This window comes from Jaculus jaculus, chromosome 9, assembly GCF_020740685.1.
Source record: "Jaculus jaculus isolate mJacJac1 chromosome 9, mJacJac1.mat.Y.cur, whole genome shotgun sequence".
Classification (NCBI taxonomy): domain Eukaryota; kingdom Metazoa; phylum Chordata; class Mammalia; order Rodentia; family Dipodidae; genus Jaculus; species Jaculus jaculus.
The window spans coordinates 115988839-116015361 of NC_059110.1; the positions used below are offsets into that span (position 1 = coordinate 115988839).

The 26523-nt window shown below is 48.1% G+C and overlaps 1 protein-coding gene across 2 annotated transcripts; it reads left to right on the top strand.

The window, feature by feature from the left end:
• The first annotated feature begins 529 nt into the window (after positions 1-529).
• Dcakd (dephospho-CoA kinase domain containing) lies at positions 530-25683 on the top strand. 2 transcript variants are annotated; one of them, XM_045159586.1, is made up of 5 exons: positions 530-633; positions 16748-16950; positions 17317-17520; positions 21180-21267; positions 24568-25683. In XM_045159586.1, the coding sequence occupies exons 2-5, from the start codon at positions 16839-16841 to the stop codon at positions 24857-24859; spliced, it is 696 nt and encodes a 231-aa protein (XP_045015521.1). In that variant the 5' UTR covers positions 530-633; positions 16748-16838; the 3' UTR covers positions 24860-25683. The 2 variants fall into 2 exon arrangements, with proteins under 2 accessions (XP_045015521.1, XP_045015522.1); XM_045159587.1 differs by having other exon boundaries at positions 534-633; positions 16745-16950.
• Positions 25684-26523: the final 840 nt, after the last annotated feature.

A 26523-nucleotide genomic window follows, 5' to 3' on the forward strand; every position in this document is an offset into this window, starting at 1 on the left:
CCTCCAAAGCCAAAGGACCTCCGTTGGATTCCCAGACGCCCGGGAGCCAGATGCACAAGTTGGCTTGGCGCATGCAATCTGGAGTCCGTTTGCAATGGCGGGAGGCCGTGGCACGCCCATTCTCTTTCTCTCTCAAATAAATAAACTTAAAAAACAAAACAAACAAACAAACAAACAAAAAACAGCTGCACAATAGTAATTATCCCTGCTTTAAGAGGAGACAGGATGAGCGGTAAACATGGACAAACGTGGGCTCTGCAAACAAAAGACTTCGTACGTGAGGTCCCAGGGATTAGCCTCTGAATATGTCACCACTTGTACAGAACGGCGTAGACAACAGCATTCGCTCTTAAAGCCTGGCAGGGAAGAAAGGCGCACGGTTAACCGCGGTGGAAAGTTAGGACTCGGCGACTGCGCACCCCCGCCGCCGCGCGGCGCGGCCCGGCCCGGCCACGCCCCCTCGCCGCGTGCTGCCGAGCCCCGCTCCGCCGCGCCCGGGCCCCGCCCCTTCCGGCGGCCGGACGTCCGGTCTGCGTGCGCGCGCCCGAGGCCCGCCCGCGTGCGGAGGAGTGAGCCAGTAAGCGCGGCGGAGATTGGGCGGGCGGCTGTGGCCGAGGCCGAGTCAGAATCCCGGTACGTAGCCCAGCGCGCGCGGCGGGAGCGGGCCAACCCCCGGGGAGGAGGCGGGCCGGGCTGGGCCGCGCGGGCCCGAGGCCTGGGCCCGAACGCGGGAGCCGCGGCGGGCGTCGCCCGCGCCTTTCCCCCCCCCCCTCCCCCAGCGCTTGCGGGGAGCTCACCCCGGCGCAGACCCGCGCTTCCTGCTGCAAACCCACCGAGCAGAGTGTTAGTTCCCCGGTACGGCCGTGGAAACGGGGCAAACGTTGATGCCTAGAGAGGGATGGAAATTCTGCATTCAAACCCAGGTCCCAGCCAGCGCTTTACAATTGTGTGGCCAGACTTTTTCTTTGTTTTTCGAGGTGGGGGTCTCGCTCTAGCTCGGGCTGACCGGGAATTCTCTGTGCAGTCTAAGTCTGGCCCCGAACTCACAGCGATCCTCCTCAGCCTCCCGAGTGCTGGGATTAATGGTGTGCACCACCACGCCAGCTATACCTGGGCCTGGCTTTTATTTATTTACTTGAAAGAATGAGAGAAAGAGGCAGATAGTGTGAGAGAGTTGGCCCACCAAGGGCCTGCAGCCATGGCAAATGAACTCCAGATATATGCGTCACTTTGTGCATCTGGGTTTACATGGGTACTGGGGAAATCAAACCAGGGTCATTAGGCTTTGCAGGCTAGCGCCTTAACTGCTGAGCCATCTCTCTAGCTCCTTAAAATTTATTTTTGACAACTTCATTCGTGTACATTATGTACAATGTACTTTGGTCATACTTACCCCCATTACCCCTTCCTCCCCCACCCACTGATTCCTGAATCCCTTCCTTTTTCCAAATTAGTTCCCTTCCTACTTTTATATTTTTTCCTCCCTCATCCTGAGTGAGCTTGATTAAGGCTGTTTGCATGAGTGTGTGTATGTGGGGGGGAGTTGTGTGTCTTGAAACAAGGTCTCTTGTAGCCCTGGGCTGGCCTGGAATTAGCTGTGTAGCCCAAGATAACCTTGAATTTCTGATCCTCCTGCCCCCACCTCCTGAGGAATGGAAGTACAGACTGCAGGAACAGTACAGACTGGCCGTCAAACCCAGGTTTTTTTTTTTTTTTTCACAATTTTTATTAACATTTTCCATGATTATAAAAAATATCCCATGGTAATACCCTCCAAACCCAGGGTTTCCTTATCAGCTGTGCTATATCCCCAGTCCTAAGTGGTTAGATTTAGACAAAGGACATTTAAGAAAAAAAACGATAATGTGACAGAATCTTTACTATTAGTTTGTAGTATGCCTAAATTAACAAGAGAGAGAAAATATAAAGAATTATTTTATAGTGTGAATTTACTAATGGATTTATAATTGTGATGCTATGGAAAACTTGCACGTGTGAGCCGGGCATGGTGGTGCATGTCTTTGATCCCAGCACTTGGGAAACAGATGTAGGAGGATCACCTATGGTTTGAGGCCACCCTGAGACTACATAGTGAATTCCAGGTCAGCTGGGCTGAGGTGAGACTCTACCTTGAAAAACCACCAAAACAAAAAGAAAAACTTTCATCTTTAATCCCAGCACTCAGGAGGCAGAGGTAGGAGGATCCCAGCGAGTTCAAGGCCACCCTGAGATTACATAGTGAATTTCAGGTCAGTCTGGGCTGGATGAAACCCTACCCCCCCCCAAAAAAAATGAATAGAATAGAAAAGAAAAAAAAAACTTGCATGTCTGATGAAGGTTTGACAGTAGCCAAACAGCAGTGACATATTACTATCATGCATAGAGTATACTGCAATAAACACAAAGAATTTGTGAATGACTTGTAAATTTTTCAAATAAAACCAGTATTTTGACAAGTTTGCTCCTGTCAATAGGAGGTATGTACTTTATGAAACTCATTTAATTGTAAAAACTAAAAGCCTTGTGTGACAGGAAATCCCCTTAGTTAGGTTGGCCTCAAACTTTCACTGATCCTCTTGCTTCAGCCTCCCAAGTACTGGGATTAATTACAGGCATGATCCACCATTCCCAGCCATCCTCCCAAGTGCTGGGATTGATTACAGGCATGAGCCACCATACCCAGCCATGCTGCCAAGCACTGGGATTGATTACACCCATGAGCCACGATATCCAACCATGCTGCCAAGTATTGGGTTTACAGGCATGGGCCACTATACCCAACTATCTGATGTTATTAAAATAGTAGTGGGCTACAGAAATGGCTTAATGGTTAAGGTGCTTGCCTGGAAACCCTAAGGACCCAGGTTTGATTCCCCAGTACCCATATAAACCAGATGTACAAGATGGTGCATGTGTCTGCAGTTCATTTGCAGTGGCTGGATGCCCTGGTGCGTCCATTATCTCTATCTGCCTCATAAATATTAAAAAATCAGTCAACTGAAAAATATTGAATATGCTCTCATGCAATATCAAATAATCCAGTCAAGATTTAATTCTTTTTTAAGTATTTTATTTTTATTTATTTATTTGAGAGAGAGATACAAAAATAGGCAGGTAGAGAGAATATGGGTGCACCAGGGCCTCCAGCCACTGCATATGAACTCCAGGTGCAAACACCCTCTTGTGAATCTGGCTTACTTGGGTCCTGGGGAGTCGAACCTGAGTCCTTTGGCTTTACAAGCTCCTTAACTGCTAAGCCATCTCTCTAGCCCAAGATTTAATTATTTTTCTTTTGATTTTTTTGGTTTTTCAAAGTAGGGTTTTGCTCTAACCCAGGCTGACCTGGACTTCAGTATGTAGTCTCAAGGTGATGTCACGGTAATCCTTCTACCTCTTCCTCCTTAGTGCTGGGATTAAAGGCATGTGCCACCATGCCCTGCTCAAGATTTAATTATTTATGTAAAATAACACATCTATCTCCTTAGTATGCAACTTTGCTTTCATTTTTAATAAATTTTAATATCATATGTATATCAAAGAATTGTTTTAAAATAAATTTCTTTATGACTCATAAACAATATTTGATTTGCATGCCTGTTACATATACCTGTAGGTCTGGGGTTGTGTAAAAATTTTTCAGATGAGTATTTATTGTTAATAGAAAAAAGCTTGTTTTATTATGTTGTGGAGGTAGAATGCTGACTTCACCTGAGTACATTGGATTGATTTGTCCAGGCAACAGAAGGGACACAGGTGAAAAGTTGGAGGTCAGGTTGGTGAATAAAAATGGGCAGATCTTCCTCTAGCAGAGTTCTAGATTCCCACCAAATTTTCTTTTCTCTTCAACAAAGGCGAGACCTTTAAAGAGTTTTAAAGTGTTCTTTTTTTTTAATTTTTAAATTTTTATTTCATGAGAGAGAGAATGAGAATGGGCACACCAGGGCCTCTAGCTGCTGCAAATGAACTCCAGATGCATGGGTCACCATGTGCATCTGGTTTACATGGGTTCTGGGGAGTCCTGGGTCCTTAGGCTTTGTAGGCAAGCACCTTAACTGCTAAGCCATCTCTGCTCCCAAGAGCATCATTTTTTTTTTTCTTCAAGGTAGGGTCTCACTCTAGCTCAGGCTGACCTGGAATTCACTGTGTAGTCTCGGGGTGGCCTCAAACTCATGTGATCCTCCTTCCTTTGCCTCTTGAGTGTTGGGATTAAAGGCGTGCATCACCACGCCCTGCTCTGGCTCTTAATTCTTTCCACCATCTCTTCTTCAATGGACCGTGAGCCTTGGAGGGTGTGATGGAGATAGTTCAGTGCTGAGCACTCCTGTCACTTCTCAGCACCATGTTGCCTTCTGGGTCATCCCACAGGTTACCACCATCTGAAAAGGGAAGCTTCTATAACCAAAAGTGAGAGTAGCATTAATATATGGGCATGAACATTAAGAGAAGTGCTTACCGGGCAGTTTGGTGGCCTAATATATGCATTTAGCCAGACACCTAGGGCTCATGACCTTCTCTGTCATAGGTTTACATTACCAGGCATGTATTCCCTCCTGTAGAGCAGGCCTCCAGTCCAATTAGAGTGGTTGGTTTCCCATGTAACAGACATGCCACTATTGCACCCGTTGGCTCATTTGGCCTGGCTGGCCAAATATAAGGCTTGCAGTGTCCACTGTTGAGTATCTTCACGGGTGATTTCTCTTTCTCCCATTGAACTGCATGCAGAGTGGCTTCTTCCAGCTTTCTGTCAGCTGGTCTACATGGAGGAGGTTTTCAGCTCAGCTCTAGCAGGATTTCTCAGTGACCTTGCAGCCCAATTATGTAGAGTCTTCAGCAATAGGGTCTAAGCATCTATTCCTGGTGGGAAACCAAGAGTCTCAGCAATAGTCTGTAATGTTTTAGGGGCATCAGGGACCTCCCTGGCCAACAACTGACTGGAAAGTATCCCATCCCTGGCACTGAAGCTTTTCTACTAACAATCTGTGGCTTCTGTATGTGCCATTGTTCAAAAAAAGTAGGTTTCCATGTGGCTTATTCATATCCTCTTAATTTTTTGTTTGTTTGTTTTTTGGTTTTGTTTTTCAAGGTAGGGTCTTACTTTAACCCATACTGACCTGGAATTTCCTCTGTATTCTCAGGGTGGCCTCAAACTCATGGTGATCCTCCTACCTCTGACTCTCAAGTGCTATGATTAAAGGCATGCACCACCATACCTCTTAAGTTTTGGTTAACGCTCCCTTCACTCTTCCTTTACTCAGTCATTCTCTTCCCCTAGCCTCACTCATTCTACCCCCAGTAATCTGTTCATCCGTTTTAGTTTTTTGAGGTAGGGTCTTGCTGTAGCACAGGCTGACCTGGAATTAGTCTCCAGCTGACCTAGAATTCACAGTGATCCTCCTACCTCTGCCTCCCAAGTGCTGGGATTAAAGGTGTGTGCCACCTTGCCTGGTGTAAATTTAGTTTTGATTTGAAATTATCCAGCTGGTACCTTTTTAGATTGGCAGCTCAAATTTTTCCTCTGAAAGTCTCAGTAATTGCAGTGGATATGATTTCCCTTTAATTGTAAATATTGATAGTTTAAAATAGACTTGTTATTCATTTAAGTCTGCAGTGGAATTTAATTATAATGACTTGATTTGATTTCTCAAATCCTTTGGAAAGAAAAATGAGCCAATTTTTATTTAACAGTTTAAACCTCGCTTTTGTTTTGTTTTGTTTTTCGAAGTAGGGTTTTTACTCTAGCCCAGGCTGACCTGTAATTCACTATGTAGTCTCAGGGTAATTTTTTTTTTTTCCTCTGAGATTGGGTTTCTCTCTAGCCCAGGCTGACTTGGAATTCACTCTGTGGTCTCAGGGTGGCCTTGAACTCAGGTTGATCCTCCTACCTCTGCCTCCTGAGTGCTGGGATTAATTTTTGTTTTTGAGGTAGTATCTTGCTCTAGCTCAGGCTGACCTGGAATTCACTGTGTAATCTCAGGGTGGCCTTCAGCTCACAGTGATCCTCCTACCTCTGCCTCCCAAGTGCTGGGATTAAAGGCGTGTGCCACCATGTCCAGCAGAGAGAGAGAGAGAGAGGGAATAAATATATGGGTGCTCCAGGGCCTCTAGCCACTGCAAATGAATACTCTAAATTGGAAAGATGAGGTTACCATGCCCTCTTAACCACTTCTGTCAATACCGTTATGGGGGAAAAAAAAAGCAGCTGGGCATGGTGGATCACACCTTTAATCCCAGCACTAGGGGAGGCTACTCTGAGATTGCATTGTTAATTTCAGGTCAGCCTGGACTAGAGTGAGACCATACTTGGGTGAGGGGGAGCCGTGAAGACTTATCAGTAGTCATTATTAGCCCCATTTTCTTTTTTAAATTTTTGTTTATTTTTATTTACTTGAGAACGACAGAGAGAGAGAATGGGCGCGCCAGGGCCTCCAGCCACTGCAAACGAACTGTAGATGCATACACCATCTTGTACATAATGGCTTATATGAGTCTGGGGAATCGAGCCTCCAACTGGAGTCCTTAGACTTCATAGGCAAGCGCTTAACCGCTAAGCCATCTCTCTAGCCCATTAGTCCCATTTTCTTTCTACGCAAAGAGAAATTCTAAATGTTAAAGGAAATTGCCTGAGGTCCTTCTGACTGGAAACCCACCGACAGTGGTCCTTCTCTGGGCCTGTTGTGATTAATACCAGCATTGCAGTGTAGCCCTTGCAGCCCTGCCCGTCTTAGATGTTGCCAGGAGTGATTGTGTGTAGGAAGTACTGTAGCAGAAAAGAGACTTGACACCTCCCTCTCTTCCTTGCTGTTAGCCAAAGGAAGGAGAGAGGACTGACCCCAGTCACATCATTGCCCCTCGCCTCCCCCCATTCTTGCCACTCTCTCCAGATAATTGGCAGCCAGGAGGAGGTGGTAATTTAATGGACCTAGCAGAAAAGAGTAGTTGGACTCTGGGTTTAAATAGCAACTCCTTACTAATAATGAGAGATTAGGAATGGGGAAAATGTATAAAAATAGCACTTAGTAGTTAAGTGGAAAACAATATATTTTTGCAGCCATTGGTTCCAACAGAAAATAATTGGGTCCCAAGGCAGGAATGACTCGTTTTCATGAATGATTATATTGATCATTGAGGAAAATAGATACATCCCCTTTGGAAAGCAATTCAAAGGAGAAGCTACTAGCTGGCCATATACACTCAGTGTGACATCCTGAGAATTAAGCTGCAAGCTAATGAGCAGCCAGGTTCTGGCCAGGCAGGAGCAGGCAGGTTTAGGGCTGCAGATCAGGGGATATGAAGCAATATAACAGCTTCCCACTTCAGTCCTCACCTGTCCCAAGGGGAGAAAGGGAGAGTGGCCATTCAGATATCAGTTCCTTGTTCTGTGTAGCTCATAGGGTGCTTTGTTTCCTTTGGGGGAGTGATTTGCTAGCTGCAAGCAACTCTAATGACAATACAGACCTACTAGGAAATGAATCCCACCCTCTGCTTTTTTTTTTCCCCTTGATGTAGGGTCTTACCTCCCAGCCTTCCCCTCTCTGCACTCCTTTGTAAAATCTGAATAAAATGTAATATTTTAAAAATCATTCTCTTAAATCTAAAATTGCCAAATCTTTGATTAGTTTACAGATAAAAACTCAGGGCTTGAGGTTCTGAGAAGCACTCCAGAACCCCAGCTTCCCCATTACAAAAGCAGGCATGGAGTACTTGGTGTGGGCCAGCTACTGTTGTAAGCACTTGGTAGAGAAGTGGGCGCTGTTAGTTTCATTTTGCATATGAAGAAACTCAAAAGCTAGGTAACTTGACCAATGTCATAGACTTAGTGAGACCTTGGGCTGACGTCATGCAAGATGCTAGAGACAGGTATGCAGCACTCAAAAGAGTTATACAGGTAGGAGCTGGAGAGAGGGCTCAGAAGTTAAAGGCATTTACTTGCAAAGCCTGAAGGTCCAGGTTCAGTTCCTAAGCACTCATGTAAAGCCAGGTAGGTGCACAACGGCACATGTGTCTGAAGTTTGTTTGTGGCAGCCCTGGTGTACCACTTCTTCCTTCCCTTCTCACTCAGGTAAACACACACACACACAAGCTGAAAGAGAGCCATCTCTTTTTTTTTTTTTTTTTTTTTTTTTTTTTCAGGTGGGGTCTCATTCTAGCTCAGGCTGACCTGGAATTCACTATGTAGTCCCAGGGTGGCCTCAAACTCATGGTGTTCCTCCTACCTCTGCCTCCGAAATGCTGGGGTGAAAAGTGTGGGCCACTATGCCCAGTCTTATCATTTTATTTTTGAGAGAGAGAGACATACACACAGAGAGATAAAGAAGCAAATATGTGTGCCCCCTTGTTTACATGTGTGACATTACACACTTGTGTCACTGTGCATCTGGCTATGCAGGACCTGGGGATTCAGACATGCAATCTTAGGCTTTGTAGGCAAGTGCCTTAACTGCTAAGCCATCTCCAACCCCTAAAAAAATTTATTTATATATATATATATATATATATATATATATATATATATATTTTTTTTTTTTTTTTTAAACTAACAGCTGGTCATGGTGGTGCATGCCTTTAATCCCAGCACTTGGGAGGCAGAGGTAGGAGGATTATTGTGAGTTCGAGGTCACCCTGAGACTACATAGTAAATTCCAGGGTGGTCTGAGCTAGAGCATGGCCCTACCTTGGAAAACCAAAAAAAAAAAGGGGGGGGGGCTGGAGAGATGGCTTAGCAGTTAAGGCACTTGTCTGCAAAGCCAAAGGATCCAGGTTCAATTCCCCAGTATCCACATAAAAGGCACATGCACAAGGTGGCATGTGTGTCTGGAATTTGTTTGTAGTGGCTGGAGGCCCTGGTGCGCCCATTCTCTCTCTGCCTCTTTCACTCCCTCAAATAAATAAGCATATATTAAAAAAAAAAAACATAATCCCAGCACTTGGGAGGCAGAGGTAGGAGGATCACTGTGAGTTTGAGGCCACCCCGAGACTACATAGTAAATTCCAGGTTACCCCCAACTAGAGTGAAAACCCTACCTCAAAAAAAAAAAAAAGGTAAAATAAAACAAAAAGCAATTATACAGGGGTTAGAGAAATGGCTCAGCAGTTAAAGGTGCTTTCCTACAATGCCTAGTGACCCTGGTTTGTTTCCCCAGCACCCACATAAAGTCAGATACACAAGGTGGCACATGCATCTGGAGTTCATTTGCAGTGGCTAGAGGCCCTGGCGTGCCCATTCTCTCCATCTGTTTTTTCTCTCTCTGCTTGCAAATGATTAAAAATATTTTTTAAAAATTAAGAATTATACAAAGAACAATATGACACTTATTGGGTACAAAAAAGGGAAAGAAAATACAGAAGCAAGCACTGTCAGAAGGTCTCTTGTTAGTTAGGGGTTCAGGTGACGACTGTGACTCGCCCTCATGCTGCTTTCAAGCCCTGGCTCAGAGACCTGTCTGGTCTTTCATTCAAAATGATGGTGTTTGCTGGGCGTGAGGGCACACACCTGTATCCCAGCACTCAGGAGGCGGAGGTGGGAGGATTGCCATGAATTTGAGGCCATTGTAGAACTATGTAGTGAATTCCAGGGCATCCTGAGCTGGAGCAAGACCCTACCTCAAAAATAAATAGGGGCTTGGGCTGGAGGGATGGCTTAGCAGTTAAACGCTTGCCTGTGAAGCCTAAGGACCCTGGTTCGAGGCTCAATTCCCCAGGACCCACCTTAGCCAGATGCACAAGGGGGTGCATGCATCTGGATTTCGTCTGCAGTGGCTGGAAGCCCTGGTGCACTCATTCCCCCCCCCCCCCCCGCCTCTTCCTTTGTCACTCTTAAATAAATAAATAAATAAATAGGGTCTGGAGGGATTCCCCAGGACCCACGTTAGCCAGATGCACATGGGGCGCATGTGTCTGGAGTTCATTTGCAATGGCTGGAGGCCCTGGCACACCCATTGTCTATGTCTCTCTCCCCCTCTTTGTCAAATAAATAAATAAATATTTTTAAAAATTCCACAAACCAAAATGATGGTGCTCATCTCTTTTGCTACCATTCCCATTTCCATCATTACATGTGAGCGTCACCTCCCACGCCACACTCATTTGCCTGGTGTGGGTCAGTTGGCACAATGAGTTTAGAGAAAGAGCAGCATGCATTGAAGACTCAAGATAGTGACAAGGATGGCTGGTGTGACAAACACAGGGCATGAAGGAAGTGACTAAGAAGATCTACCAGGACCCGCAGACCTCTAAGGGATTGGGCAAGGGGGAATAATGCAATGCAGTCTTTAAGGAGCTAGGGTGACATGATCAAAAGCCAGTAAGTTTTTTTTTTTTTTTTTTTTTTTTTGAGCCTGTAAGTCTTAATCTGAGCTGCCATGGGGAGAAGCTTAGTAGGTTCTGGTGAATACAGTGCGGGCCTGTGGAGTTAGAATAGCAGCAACCCACTCTTTTTTCCCTAAGAAAAACCCTGTCTGAGTAGGCTCCAAGAGAATTCTTACCAAATGTCCCTCCTTTGTCTTTCTCTGGGCTAAGAGGAAAGAACGGGAAGTCATTTTGAAGCAGGCAGCTCAGTGAGAAGAAGAGCCCACCATTTATGGAGCACAATGGGTTGGAGCCTGCCTCCTCTCCCAGGTCTCTGGGCCACAGCAGATTCCTAATGTAGACACCACCTTTCTACCTCAGTGTCCTTGTGTTCCCTTTTCTTTGTACCATGTTCCTTCCCACTGACGTGGAGGACAGGGGAAAAAGAAAGAAGCAGTGATTGTGGCTCCCCTGGGGCCAGAGTCCTTTTCTGTGAGCCCCATGTTGGCTGGTGGATCCTCCACTTGGGGTTAGTTCCAGGTGCCAGCTTCCATTTCCCCACAACAGGCATTAGCTGTCCTCCAGGCAATCTAGCTCAGAAAACAGCCTCAGAAATGCCTCAGGCTTCCATTGGTCATGGCATCCCTCTGTTCACCAGGCAAGCATCTGTTGAAAGAACCCATGATAGTCTTTCTCCTGCAGGGTCTGGTGCTGCATTGGCATGGGAAGCCCAGTCCCCTTGTTTATAGATGTGGAGACTGAGGCCCAGAGAAGGCAAGGCCTTTGGGACTCGACTCTTTCTCATTTGCAGAGCACTTGACACTGGGTTAGGCTGGTGAGTTACCCTTACAGGCACACAGGTAGTTCCAGCAGTTCAGAGACTGGGACCCAGCCCTCTCAGCTGCCATCCGCAACATTCCCTCAGCCAGTGTTTCTGATTCAGGGCCTGGAATGGAACCTGGCTTTTTATATCTTAGAGAAGTCATATTTATTCAGGCTTAGGAGTGCATGAGGTCCTGCTGTCTCTGGCAGTGGTAGTGGATCAGGAAATAAGTGATTGCTGGAAAATGATGGCTTGCTTGACAATACAGGTTATTAAAGATACTCAGATTTGGGTGAGACTTGGAGGCAGTTTGGAAGCCTTGGTTTCTTCCATGCCAGGCCTTGATTGAACATCTGGTTCTCACCTGCCGCCATGCTTTCTCTGGTCTGAGCCGGATCTGTACAAGTGGGAAGGGGCTCTCTGTCCAGGGCCAGCACCACCTAACTGCTTCTGCTCCCCTGTTAGCACTCTGTTACTTCCAGCTGCCTTTATTTTCACTGTTTGTCTCAAATCTTTGCAGGTGCAAGACTAGTGGTTTCCCTGGGTTGCCCAAGAGGTCCCCAGCACTATTGTTGCAGAGCACAGAGGAACTCAGTTGACAGCTGGCGGGCGAAGGAATGAGTCACTCAGGGGCTTACTGGACAGGAGCAGCTGGTACTTACCAGCCCTTCAGGCCAGAAGCTCAGAGCCTCCCTGAGCTCATGCTCCTCAGTCCCCCCAGCCTTACTCACGGAGGCCGAGCAGCTATCTGTTTACACAGATGGCAGTCCAAGGTCCCAAGAGGGCATCTATTCATTAGGTTGCCCTAAGAGCCTGCAGTTTATATCTGTGTCATGGTCACTGTACACAAGACCCTTTGCTCCCATTCTGCAGAAGAAGATATCAAATCAAGCCCTGCGTGTGATGTATGCCTTTAATCCCAGCACTTGGGAAGCAGAGGTAGGAGGATCACTGTGAGTTCAAGGCCACCCTGCTACTACATGATGAATTCCAGGTCAGCCTGGGTTAGAGTGAGACCCTACTTCGGAAAAAAACAAAACAAAACAAAACAAGAAAACAACTTTTTGCCCAAGAAATGTTTGTTTTTATGACCCAGTTTATAAAATAGACACACAAATCAAGCATTTGCTGAGAATCAAGATACATAATTTTTTTTTTCTCTTGAGAAGCTTCTCTAACCAAAAGTAAGAGTAGCATTAATATATGGGTATGAACTTTAAGAGAAGTGCTTACTGGTTAATTTGGTAGGTGTAATATATGCATTTAGCCAGACAACAGCAGGTGTTACTCCCCTAGGGATCATGACTTCTCTTGCTATCAGCTTTTGACTAGGATTTCAGTACCAGACATGTATATTCCCTCCCGTGGAGTGGGCCTCCAGTCTAATTAGTAAGTATCCCCCATAACAGACACGCCACTATAGCACCATTTTGTAGTAGCTGGCCAATCTTAAGGTCCACTGCTATTTACCACCGTTGATGACTTTTCTCTCCCACAGGGCTGCATGCAGTGTAGCTTTTTCCAGCTTTTTGTTTGTTTGTTTGTTTTTCGAGGTAGGGTTTCACTCTATCCCAAGCTGACCTAGAATTCACTATGTAGTCTCAGGGTGGCCTTGAACTCATGGTGATCCTCCTACCTCTGCCTCCTGAGTGCTGGGATAAAGGCATGCACCACCATGCCCAGTCCTTTTTCCAGCTTTCTGTCAACTGTTCCACAGGGCAGAGTTTCCAGCTCAGCTCCAGCTTGATTTCTCAGTGACCTACAGCCCAAGCATGTGGAATCTTCAGCAGTAGGGTCTTGGAGAGCCTCAGCAATGGCCTGTAATGTTTTGGGGGCATCAGGGACCTCTCTGACCAACAACTCAGTGGATGGTATACCACCCCTGGCACTGAAATTTTTCTAGTGACAATTTGTGGCTTCTGGGTGTGCCATTATCCAAGGAACTAGGTTTCCATATGGTTTATCCAACTTTAATTTAATCTTACAGTGGTCCCAGTCCTTAACTGTTTGTTTTTTTTATTTAGAGACAGGGCCTCATGTATCCCAGGCTGGCTTTGAATTCATTATGAAGGCAAGAAGGACCTTGAACTTTGTTGTTGTTGTTGTTGTGTTGTTTTTTCGAGGTAGGGTCTCACTCTAGCCCAGGCTGACCTGGAAATCACTATGTAGTTTCAGGGTGGCCTTGAACTCATGGCAATCCTCCTACCTCTGCCTCCTGAGTGCTGGGATTAAAGGCATGTGCCATCATGCCTGGCTGGACCTTGAACTTTTGATCTTCCTGCATCCACCAAGTACTGGGATTACAGGCATGTGCTACTGTACCTGTTTTTATGCTGGTGTTGGGGATCCATCCTAGCCTTTGTGCATACTAGGCAAGCATTCTACCAAATGAGCTATTCTCTAGGTGTCTGTGTTTGACACTGAATCTGTGGTGGGTATTCTCTGTGTCTCTGGCCCTTGGGTGAGGATGAGCCTAGGCAGATTTAAACTAACGGGTTCAGGCTGGAGAGGTGGCTCAGTGGTTAAGGATGCTTGCTTGCAAAGCCTGATAATCCGGGTTCAGTTCCCCAGTACTAACATAAAACCAGAGGCACAAAGTGTTGCGTGTGTCTGGAGTTCATTTGCAGTAGCAGGAGGCTCTGACTTGTCCTTTCTCTCCCTGTGTGTGTGTCAAGTAAATAAATAGGTAAATAAAAATAAACTTCTACTTAGTTTCCTTGTACCCTGTGCCAGACACCACCCTCAGCCCATGTTCAAGCTGCTGCCTCCCTGGTCATTTAGTACATTATCAGGGGAGACAAAGTCATTTCAGTATGAACCTGAGTGATGTGTAATTAGTGCAGTAAATCTGCTGTTTCTAAGAAAAGTGGTCCTGACACATTTCAGGTTCTTGGGGAAGGATTTGTAGGAAGAGTAGGATACCCAAGGGTAGGGGTAGGCCTTTGCTGTGTTTCCACCTGGGCACAGTGTCCCAGATATAGGAGCTCTGTTTGCTGCGGGAGAGACAGTCTGAGGTGGCAGACATGGAATGTCACTTTGTGAAATGTATTCTTTCTCTAGCTGTGCCTTACCACATAGCTTCAACCCTTACTTTCCATCCTACGTCACCATTGTCACTTCATTTGTGGGCCATGTATTTGCCACTCTTCGGGCAGTGTACAATAGGCTTCCCATGCATTTTCTCACTGCCCTGGGTGCTGTTCATTGTATGGCTGAGCACACAGGTTCTGAGAGGCAGGTGACCTCCTCCAGGTTGTATGGACTGCAAATGGAAGAGCTGGAGCTGAAAGTAGCTTACTTCTGGGGTGCTGCAGTCAGGTCCGCATGGCTGGTAGAAATTACCCAACCAAGAGCAGCTTCTGGGAAAAGAGCTTTATTTTGGCTTTCAGGCTCGAGGGGAAGCTCCACAATGGCAGGGGAAAACGATGGCGTGAGCAAAGGGTGGACATCACCCCCTGGCCAACGTAAGGTGGCCAATAGCAATGGAAGAGTGTGCCAAACACTGGCAAGGGGAAACTGGCTATAATACCCATAAGCCTACCCCCAGCAATACACCACCTCCGAGAGGCGTTAATTCCCAAATCTTCATCAGAACACCTAAATTTATGGGGGACACCTGAATCAAACCACCACATGGGGTGCATATTTTTGTAGGTCTGTGTGACTGCAGGCATGTATCACAGTGTGCATGGATGTCAGAGGACAACTTTCCCTGCTTGGTCCTTTCCATCTACTTGGTTTTGAAGCAGGGTTTCTCATTTTTGATTGTTCACCAAGTTAACCAGGCCAGCAGGTCCCTGAGCTTCCAGGAAAGTCTGGGATGACAGAAAATGGCCATAGTATCTGGAACTGACAGCAAGCTCTATTCACCGAGCCATCTCACCAGCCTCCCCCCGCCCCTCCTTTTTTTGAGACATGGCCTCACTCTAGCCAAAGCCTCACTCCATAACTCAGGCTGACCTTAAACTCATTGCAACCTTCCTGTTTCAGCCTCTAGAGTGCTAGATTTCAGGTGTAACATGACCCCCCCCCCCACCAATCCTGTGGAAAGTCGTCCTTGCTTCTGACCTTTGTGCAGCTTCTGCTCAGTTTGACGATCAACTCCAGCTGACATCACTTCCACCTCTACCGCCTCTCATCCTGGGCCTCTTCTTTTTTTTTTTTTAAATTATTTATTTATTTGAGAGCGACAGACAGAGAGAAAGACAGATAGAGGGAGAGAGAGAGAATGGGTGCGCCAGAGCTTCCAGCCTCTGCAAATGAACTCCAGACGCCTGCGCCCCCTTGCGCATCTGGCTAATGTGGGACCTGGGGAACCAAGCCTCGAACAGGGGTCCTTAGGCTTCACAGGCAAGTGCTTAACCGCTAAGCCATCTCTCCAGCCCTTGGGCCTCTTCTTGTTGGAAGGACTGTGTGTCCAATTCTAGACAGCTACCTAGATGCTCCTAGAACTGGTGCTCAAGGCAGTGTGGGCAGTGGAAACTTTGCACTTTGTGTGTGGAAGGGGTCGTTGGGGCAAGAGAAGGCAGCAGTCTCCTTTCCTGTACAAAGCAGGCCTGTGCATGCTCCTGCCCCTCCAGAAAGAACTTTGCCTGACAGCACCGATGGATTGCCTTCTGCCAATTCACTTTGCTGGTTGATGAACCCGTCCTGTGCTGTGACTACTGTATCATTGTTATTGTTGTTTTTTATTTTTATTTTGGTTTTTCCAAGGTAGGGTTTCACTCTAACCCAGGCAGACCTGGCACTCACTCTAGTGCAGGCTGGCCTTGAACTCACAATGGTCCTACTGGGAGGATTAAAGGTGTGCACCACCATGCCCAGCAAAATACTTTTTTATTTGTTTATTTTAGGAGAGAGAGAAAGAGAATGGGCACACCAGGGCCTTCAGCTGCTGCAAACAAACTCCAGACACATGCACCACCATGTCCATCTGACTTACTGGGTACTGGGGAATCAGACATGGGTTCTTTGGCTTTGCAGACAAGTGCCTTAACCACTGAGCCATCTCTTTAGCCCTTATCAGTGCTTCTTAAATACCAAAGGAGTGCCTGTGGGTGTCACTGTGTTGGAAGAATGCTTACCTAGCATGCTGGAAGCCCTGGATTTGATCTTGAGCACTGCATAAAACCAGGCATGGTGGTACATGCCTTTAATGCTACCTTCAGGAGTTGTAGGCAGGCAAATCAGAAGTACAAGGTCATCCTTCACTACATAGCAAGTTGGAGGCCAGGCTTAGGTACCTAAGACCCTATCCAAAAAAGAAGAGAGAATGGAAGGGAGGATGGATATTGGAGGAAATGGGAATGGTGGCACAGGCCTGTGATCCTAGCTACTTTTGAGGCTGAGGCAGGAAGATAACAAGTTCAAGGTGTGCCTGGGCACCTTAATAAGACCCTGTAAGATCTGGGGAATAGTTTTGGCACAGAGCTTGACCATCATGTATAAGACACTAGGTTCATTCTTTATCACCACATACACACATAAAAAGAATACTGGATAGTTTCCTGTTAGAAATAGCCCCACAGTGTCCCGAGCCTAGGACTGGCCCCTCCCTGGCCTGTTGCGTCTCCCTTTTCTCCACCTCTCCCAGCTCGTGTGGCCCAGCGCTAACCAGGCTTGCCTGCTTCTTGCCAGCAGGTCCTTCTGGGGTTTCTCTGGTTCGCTTGGTGGGCGTGCCCTCCTGTCCAGCTCCTGGCTTCTTGTGTGGCTGATCTCCTTTCCTGGGAAGATGTTCCTCGTAGGCCTCACAGGGGGTATTGCCTCAGGCAAGAGCTCCGTGATCCAGGTGTTCCAGCAACTGGGCTGTGCCGTGATTGATGTGGATGTCATTGCCCGGCATGGTGAGTTGGAAAAGGGGCAGGTTGGGGACTTGTAGCATACACTTCCCCCGTGCTTCCTTTCATTCCTAATCCCCTTCTCTATGTGGTTCTCTGGGGCCTTCAAGGAAAAGGGGGCTTTCCTGACCTGCCTCTGACCCAGCTTGTCCTCTAGACTCTTCTGTTCTCCGTAGGAGTCTGCCCTCCTTTGCCTGGGAGATTCTTAGAGCTCTGCTCCTTCCCTGACCACTTTCCCTTCCCACATTTTGTTTTGGCTTCAAGTGAAAGAAGCATCCTTGAGTTCTCCCCAGTCACTTTGCCTCCAGTCACTTGGGGTCTTCTGGCCAGCTGGAAGCTTGGGAGTGACCTAGCTTTCTCTTCATACCACAGTTGTCCAGCCAGGATACCCTGCCCACCGGCGTATTGTGGAGGCCTTTGGTACTGAGGTCTTGCTGGAGAATGGTGACATAGATCGGAAGGCCCTCGGGGACCTGATCTTTAAGCAGCCTGACCGGCGGCAACTGCTCAACTCCATCACTCACCCTGAGATCCGCAAGGAAATGATGAAGGAGACCTTCAAGTACTTCCTCCGTGGTAAGGTCCTGGGGGCGTAGAGGACACGCCCTTCCCTGTAGAGCTGGGACCTTTCTCTGCACAAGCTTGGCCCTGTGCTGGGGAGCTGAGCTTCCAGGCTGCTGAGTTCACATCAACTACCAGTACTCCCCTCTGTAGAGAGCCCCATGCCAGCCCCAGGGAAAAGAAGCACATGTCTTAAATCTTAAGGAACCTGACAGTTTAAAGAGAAGAATACATGACATTTTTGGAACCATGGTCCCCAGGAAGTAAGTTGATTTTTCCCAGTAGAGACAGGAGTTATGGTAGCTGATGAATAATGAAGTCATAGACTTCAGGTCAAGTCCTGACTGACATTTTCTAGCTCTGACTTGGGTGAGTGGTTTAACCCCCTGTTTCCTCAGCTGCATGGTTGGGATAGTGCCAATCTTGGAGAACTGTAGCAAGACTGCACGCGTACATCAATGATCACACAAGTATAAACCAGTTACATTAAGTTTTGGAAATTGGCCAGGGACCTAGATTGCCAGAGCAGAGAGAGAAGCGTCAAGGAAGGTCATCTCCAGGGTGAGGACTCCACATAGAGTCGTTATCTGGCAGGTGTGTGGACAACCAGCGACGGACCAAGACTGAAGGGAAGGGGGGTATTTGAAAGGAAGGGCTTTGTGGTAAGATGGCAAGAATCTTCTCCCAAGGCATATGCCAGGGCTTCTGCTGTTCTTTAGTAGTGGGCAAGGGTGATCTTAGTGTCAGCCAACCACCAGGAAAGGTAGGATGGCAGAGAGCCTGGCCTAGGGCCCTGAAGACTTTCCCATCAGCTTCTGGTATATTTGTCCGCTATCCTGGACCCCTGAGTAGAAGGCCTGGTGTCCTGGTTCACATGGTTGTGATGAGGAGACTATTTTGTGGAGGAGACAGGGAACCTTTTAGGTTTTCTTTGGGTTGTCATGCTGTAACCATGGCCAGAGTCTTCATGCATCATGCTATAGGTTCTTAGGTAGACCTCCCCTCCCCTTGTTCTCTGACCAATACCTCCTTCCAGAAGGAAGTGAATTGGCAAACATCCATACTCCTGACCCCACCTGCCCTCCCTCTTAAGCTCGGGTGGGGCTGGAGTTAGCTCCCAGCGTCTGCTGTTGCCCCAGACCACCATGTGCTGTTGGTCCCAGCGACACCTTGCCACGGCTTCCTTTTCCTCTCTCAAGAAGAATGTGGACTCTGCCTCTGTCCTCTTGCCATGTCTGCCACTCCCGCCCCCTCCCCCGTCTCCCGCTTCCGTCTCCCGCCCCCGCCCAAACCTTCTGCTGCTCCTCCTTGCCCTTTGCATTTGCTCCCCGGCCAGTTCCAAGTCATCTGCAGGGCAGCGAGGCGCCAGCGGCTCTCCCTTTCTGAAAGTAAGCATTGGATAATGTCACCAGCTCCGAAGCTCTCCCACTGTGTCATCCACTCAGCCTCCCCCACCTCCCCAACCACCAGCGCTTAAATAAAAGCCAGAAAGCTCTTTTCAGCTCGATAAGGTGAAAAATGGGGACGACAGCTGTGGCTTCCACAGTCCCAGTTTTTCCCTGATGAGTATAACAAATACAACTGTCAAAGTTGGTATAATCAAACGTCAGATAAGATCACCAGCTGTTGGGGAGGTCTCTGCGTAGGCAGGCGGATGTCTTAATAGAGTCAGGATAGTTTGCAGGGCTTATCAAGCGGGAGCGATGTGACAGCTGAATAGCCCTTTGCCGCTGAACCAAAGAGCTGGCCACTAGATCCCGAGAGAGACCGGGAGAAAGGACAGAGAAAGGGGAGGGAGTGATGGGAGCGGAGCAGGAACTGGAGATAAGAGGCCCAGGGAGGATCTGGTCTTTTCTCTGGTCTGAGCTAGCCAGGGTGAGTTAGGAGGTCAGGTGTATGTGGTGGGGGGGGGGGGGCCTGCTGGGGAGACTACTGCTGGCTTCCCTCCTCCCAGGAGCAAGAGCAGTAACAACCATCATACAGAGGGCTCTTCACCATGGGCGGGGTGGGGGTGCGTGCAACTGGAGCTACTTTACTTCTTTCTTGTCACCCAGTGAAGCTGGTGTTTCACTCATGCAAAGGGTTTGTTAAGGGCTTGAAGTCACAGATCAAGGTGTTGTCAACAGAGCACATTCTCTTAACCTTCTCATCAACTGCAACTTCTTTTAGGCTTCCTGAATCCCAGGTCTTGGAGAACAGCCAGAGTTGTCACTCCCATCCCCTGCATCACTTTGGGCACTGTTTTGTGTGTGTATGTGTCACTTTTTTTTTTCTTCTTTTTTTTGAGGTAGGGTCTCACTCTAGCCAGGCTGACCAGGAATTCACTATGTAGTCTTTGGGTGGCTGCAAACTCACAGCAGTGATCCTCTACCTCTGCCTCCCCAGACCTGGGATTAAAGGCATGTGTCACCAGGCCTGGCTCTTTGAGGCTTTTTTTTGTTTGTTTTGTTTTGTTTTGTTTTTCGAAGTAGGGCCTCACTCTAGCCCAGGCTGACCTGTAATTCACTGTATAGTCTCAGGGTGATCCTCCTGCCTCTGCCGTCTGGGTGCTGGGATTAAAGGCGTGCATCACCACACCCAACTACAATACTAGATTGATTATTTATTTATTTATTTATTTTGGCTTTTCGAGGTAGGGTCTCACTCTAGCCCAGGCTCACCTGGAATTCACTATGAAGTCTCAGGGAGGCCTTGAACTCACGGTGATCCTCCTACCTCTGCCTCCCAAGTGCTGGGATTAAAGGCATGCGCCACCATGCCCGGCTAATACCAGATTTTTAAAAATTATTTATTTATTTATTTGCAAGCAGAGAGAGAGAGACAGAGAGAGAATGGGCATGCCAGGACCTCTAGCCACTGCAAACTAACTCCAGATGCATGTGCCCCTTGTGCATCTGGCTTATGTGGGTCCTGGGGAACTGAACCTGGGTCCTTTGGCTTCACAAGCAAATGCCTTAACTGCAAAGCCATCTCTCCAGCTCTTTATTATTTATTTGAGAGAGAGAGAGAATATGAGCATGCCAGGGCCTCTAGCTACTACAAATGAACTCCAGACAGGTGCCACCATATGCATCTGGTTTATGTGGGTACTGGAGAATTGAATCTGGGTCCTTAGGCTTTGCAGGCAAGCGCCTTAACTGCTAAGCCATCTCTCCAGCCCTCTTTGAGGCCTTTTTAAGCCAGCAGGGAATGAAGTTGAGTAGAAGAGGCCCAGCTTACTCTTAGAAACTCTTCCCAGTCTCCTACAAGTTTGGCTGTTTTTTCTGTGCTCAGAAATAACTTGGGGTTGAAGATCAAAGTAAGGTAAATCCTCTGTGTTTGTCAGCTTTGCTTCCCTGTGCTCAAGCTCTTCATTTGCCTCCCACAGGAGAACCTTCCAGCTGTGAGGGCTCTGCTGGTCCTCATTCCAAGCCCTTTACTTCCAACCTCTCATTTCAAGTATCAGTGTCTCCCTACTTTGCAAGGCCAGAACAAATGCTAGCCCTTGTCCAAGATCTTCTCTGATCAGAACTGTTTTTCCACAGTAGTCTACTCTAAATAGCATTGGAACTGGCTGGCATTCAGGGTATATCTGTCCTGGAAGGTCTCCCATCTACTGGGGCACTCTAAGAGGTGATGGTGAAGCTGGTCAGTGCTTGCAGGGTTGAACTTGAGGTTCTCTGCCCTCTCCCCAGGGTTCCGCTATGCCATTCTGGACATCCCCCTGCTGTTTGAGACCAAGAAGCTGCTCAAGTACATGAGGCACACTGTGGTTGTGTACTGGTGAGTGGGAGGCCTGTGCTGGGCTGGAAAGGGTGTGCTAAGGGTAAGGCCTGGGAAATACCACTGCCCTCTGAGGCAGACAGAGTGGCCAAAACCACAAGCCTGTGTCTGATCCCAATCTACCTGAGGGCAGGTGTGGGGAGTGAGGGGGCCCAGGCCTCTCTAGTGTTTGGGAAGGGCTCCCCCTGCTGGCTGTCGGAGGCACATCCGCCCAGATGCTAGGCCTTGCCCCTTCCTCCTATAGCACTTTGGCTTTCCAAACAACTTCCACAATTACTGTTTCACTCTCACCTTCCAACATGAAGAACTCAGAGCAGAGAGGGATGCTCTTGAGTTACACAGAGGAAATTGAAGGGGTCAGTTACAGAATTTGACTGGAGTCACCCATTGGCAGAGCTGTATGGAGGCAGCAGCTGTTAGGCCACCTAAGGAAGGAGTTTTTTTCTCAGAATCCCCCAGGATATGAAGCAAACCAGAATCCAGGTTTGGCAAACAAGGAAATCAAACTGCTTGAGAAATGAGTCACAATCCCTGAGGGTGAGAGAGATGAGGCTGTCTCTGCTTCCTAGAGACTTCGTGGATGCCACCCACAAGTACAGCAGACACATAGGTGGTCCTTGGTTCTGCAGGTACTTTGGGCTCAGGGTGGCTCTCGATTAATGCGGGGAGCACACTGGGGGAGGGGGCTGAAATGCTCTGTCCTTCACCCATTTTCCCCACAGGCTGTCACTTTAAATTGAGTCTGAATCCCACGAGCTTGGTGTGGGGAATAAAGGCATCTCAGCTTCTCCAGTGGGCTATTCCTCCCCATGCAAACCTGCAACCTCTCTGGTTTTGCTTTGCTTTTTGTGGTGCTGAAGATGGAACCTAGGAACTTTCATATGATAGGCAAGTGTCTTAAGTCTTAAGATGACTGCTACATCTCCAGCCTCTTTTGAGTTATTTGTTCCCAGTTTCTTAAGATATAAGCTGAGGCAAGGTAGACCCCATAAGTCCTGGTATTCACTTTGCTTTAGTAACACAGTTGGAACCTTGTACCTGGGGATCCAAAAAAACCAATTCTGTCTGTCTGTCTCCTCTCTATCTTTCTCTGCTTACAAAAAAAAAAAAAAAAAAAAAAAAAAAAAAACAAGGCTGGGCATGGTGGGTGCATGCCTTTAATTCTAGCACTTGGGAGGCTGAGGTAGGAGGATAGGTGTGAGTTCAAGGCCAGCTTGAGACTACATAGTGAGTTCCAGATCCACCTGGGCTGGAATGAGACCCTACCTCCAAAAAAAACAAAAAGGTTTTTCTGGGGAGCTGCACAGATGGCTTAGTGGTTAAGGTGCTTGCCTGCGTAAGCAAAGGACCCAGGTTCAATTTCCCATGATCCATGTAAGCCAGATGCATGAGGTGGTATAATGGGTCTGGGGTTCGTTTGCAATGTCTGGAAGCCCTGGCACCCGTTACCTCTATCTGCCCCCCCCTTAAGTAAATAAATTAATTAAAATTAATATAACCAAAGGTTAGATCTTAAGAGTGTAGGCGAGAGTTCCCAAGTAACCCGCGCCTGCCCTTGCCACCTGCTCTTCATGCTGCCTTTTCTTCCTGCACTTGCCTTTGAGGTTGGTCTCTGTGGGGTGCAGAGGTAGTTGTGAATTCTGGCAGGGGAGTGGGGCTTTGCGGAGTCTGCCTAGATCTCCAGATTTTCAGCTTCCCTCATGAGGCAGAGGGACTTTTGCCAGAATTCTGGGCGCCATTTGTGCGCCACTTTCAGCACAGGAGGATTTACACCTCTCCCACAAGGTCAGAGGCATAGGTGATTAGTTTTTACCAAAAGGGTCTGTGCCTGGCAAATGCCTGGTGCATTTGAGATAATAGGGAACATTTCCTGAAGAGTGATCATACCTAGGCATGACTGATTTTGAGTAATCTGACAGTTGAGGGAATGAGTGAAAATCCCATACATGCAAACAGCATCAGGCCCTCACGGTTGCAGCCCTAGTTCTCAGCCCCAGGAGTAGCTCTCGGAGGTGTGGTCCTCACATCTCAGGAAGCCCTCTGGTCCATGCCACACCTCCCATGGGCATGCTCTCCCAGATAGCCTTGGGCCCTCTCCATTCTGCATTCCCTAGCTACATCCAGGTGTGGCCCTGGCTAAGGTTAGATATGATCCTGTTCTCAGCCTGGCAGGAAGCAACCCCACTCGTCCTCCATAATGGTTAATTTTCATAGAGGGTGGCTTTATATGTGTCTGACTTTGTTTGGTCTATGCTTCAGGGTCAGCGAAGGAGGACTGAAGTGGTAAATCCTCTCATTTCACTTACTTATTTATTCATTCATTCATTTTATGAGAGAGGGGGAGAGAATGAGCACATCAGGGCCCCTAGCCACTGCAAACGGATTCCAGATGCATGAGCCCTATGTACATATGGCTGACTTGAGGTCTCAGGGGTCGAACCTGGGTCCTTAGGCTTCGCAGGCAAGCACCTTAACCACTAAGCCATTTTTTCCAGGCCAATCTCTAGTAGAGAAAACTCACACCAACTGACAGTCAGAAAGATCCAAATGGGGGAAAACAGTTGCTGCAGCCTGTTCCTCTTGTGTGTTGGGAGGCTGGGGTTGCTCATAGAGTTAGTGGTCCTGTTCTAGGACCATTCACAGCCAGCTGAGCTTGGGGGGTCTCTTGTGGCCATAGGCAAGAGAGGGAGTTTGTTTCATGGACCTAGATAGTGATAATAGGGGAAGAAAATACTTGAGCCTGCTCTGCAGTGCTTATTCCTACGCCAAGATGGAGGGAGTCAACACTTGGAGTTCTTGCTCATCTTTGAAGCGCCTGGGACATGCCCATCCCTCTTCATTAGTGGCATTCAGCACAGAGCCACCATCTTGGTCCAGTCATTTTGCCATAAATATGTAAGTGTGGGGGAAGAGGGCAGGGAGAAAGGCCTTTGATGTGGCCCAGGGAGCTAATTTTGCCACTGCAGGTCCAGGTCTCCAAGGATAAGTTTCAGTAAAGGTCACCCACATAGGGATCTAAGATGCAGCTGATTCCAGGCGACCAACTCCTTCTAGATTATATCTGGGAAAACAGCCCTGACAGCAAAGCAACAAATTGTCCTTATGTGGGTGTTGGGGGCTTAGATGTCTCATAGGGCCCTTACAAAGAGTAGGGTAGGAGGGAGCCAGTGAGCTTCCAGGCCTCCTTTCCTGGCTGAGGGTCCCTAAGTAACCTAGAGCAATATAGGATTTGAGGGAGGTTCTTGTCTCTGAGCAGTGTCTGACCCAGCTGCCTACCATGCGCTTTGGCCTTTCACTTAGTGATCGAGACACTCAGCTGGCAAGGCTGATGAAGCGGAACAGCCTGAACCGTGAGGACGCAGAGGCGCGCATCAAGGCCCAGCTGCCCCTGAAGGACAAAGCCCGCATGGCCGACCATGTTCTAGACAACTCTGGCGAGTGGAGCATCACCAAACGCCAGGTTGTCCTCTTGCATGCCAAGTTGGAGCGATCTCTGGAGTACCTGCCACTGAGGCTTGGGGTCCTCACGGGTCTGGCTGGTATTGTCAGTCTCCTCTATCTGCTCACCCGCTACCTTCTGCCTTCCCCATAACTGGGCACACAAGGCAGGGAGCCCCAGGTCTCTTCCTCCTTGGAGGTCTAAATCAAGAACCATACCACACCTTCCACACTCACATGCACAGTGAATCTGGGCCTGGCCCCTGTGTTGGACCTGCTCTTTCTTGGAGTGTGTCCTGCCTGAGGCTGAGAGGGAAAGAAGCGCCCACTGTTCATAGGTGCTCTTCCTCCCCAGAATCATCACAGAGCAGTGTCTACAGTGTCCCTGGCCCTCACCAGTGCTTACAGCTAGGTGGCAAACAGTTCCTTGGGCTTGAGCCTTCTCTGAGCACCTGCCCCACTATGGTCAGATCTCCCTTCTGGACCAGGTGCATCACCCTCAGACAGGGCTGTCCCCTGGGTTGAAGCCTTTGCCAGGGTGCAGTGCAAATCATGTGTGGGAGTGTTATGGCCAGATGGAGGTGGGCTTGTGGGAACATCCACCTCCGCATAGGGCTTTCTTTCATTCTCCCCACACCCTGTGTAGCTACTATCTCCCACCCCTCTGCCTCCTGTCCCTCCACTTGCAGTACAATGTGGATCCTGTGCTGTCTCACCTCTGTGCCTTCCCCAGTGCTCCCTGGTCTGGCGTTGTTTTCCTTCGGGCAGTTGGCTGACCTGGCTCAAGCTAAGTAAGGTGCTCTGGAATGTCACCCTTTGGTTTTATCTTAATTATGTACAGTAATGGACCAGAAGCTGGTGGGTGTCTCCTGCTAGACTGTAAGCCTCTTGAAGGCAGGCTATCTTACTCACCTCTGTGCTCTAACATACAGCCTTTTTGCAGTTGGTGCTCAATAAATTGTACTGATCTGAAATGTCTATTGGATTCCACTTGACCCTTGCCTGCACAGAGTGCTGAGCCCCAAGAGGGTGCCAGTCAGGTCCTGTGCACCTCTGGGAAGAGGATGAACTTGCCAGGGCAGCATCACATTCACATACTACACAGCCCGTATTACTCTCCCAACCCAATTAGACCAGTGCAGACATCATCCTTCCCTACAAGCACCTGCAGACCTGCTGATGTGTGGATCCTGCTCCCAGCAGCCTATTAAGGCCGAAAGTGAGAGTGACTAATGCAAGTGAAGTGGTGGCCATTTCTAATGCCCCTTTTCCCAGAGCTGCTCATACCTCAAGAGACCAGCTAATTAACTCGCTGCACATTCCCAAGGAGCAAAGAAGAGTGGGCCAGGTAGTGAGCTGAGGGCAAGTGGTAGAAGCTGCCCACTTCCCCAGTTTAGTGGAGTCTGGCAGGAACCAGAAATGTATAGAGATGTATAGACGCCTGCAGTGCCTTCCTGATGATTGGTAGCCTGTTGGTGACAGCACTGGTGTTTCTATTCTAGGTTCAGTGGAGGAGGAATTCGATTTGGGTCACACAGACAGGTTTTGAACTGCCCACTGTGCACACGAACCCCTCTCAGGAGGAACAGGGGACCTGGCGTTGGGGCCTGGCTCTCTCCTGGGCAGTGTGAGTCCTGCCTTTCGTTTCAAGTTGGCTTTGTGTTGTTTCACTGTCGTAGGGTCTAATGAGAGGTGGACAGTGAAAGCCCATTGCCTGCTGTAAAAAGTTTAAAGAGTAACTTCTTCCCTGGTCCAGCCTGCTGAGCTTGATGCATAATGTAAGAAAACTAGTCTGGAAGGTGTGCAGAGACCTCAAAT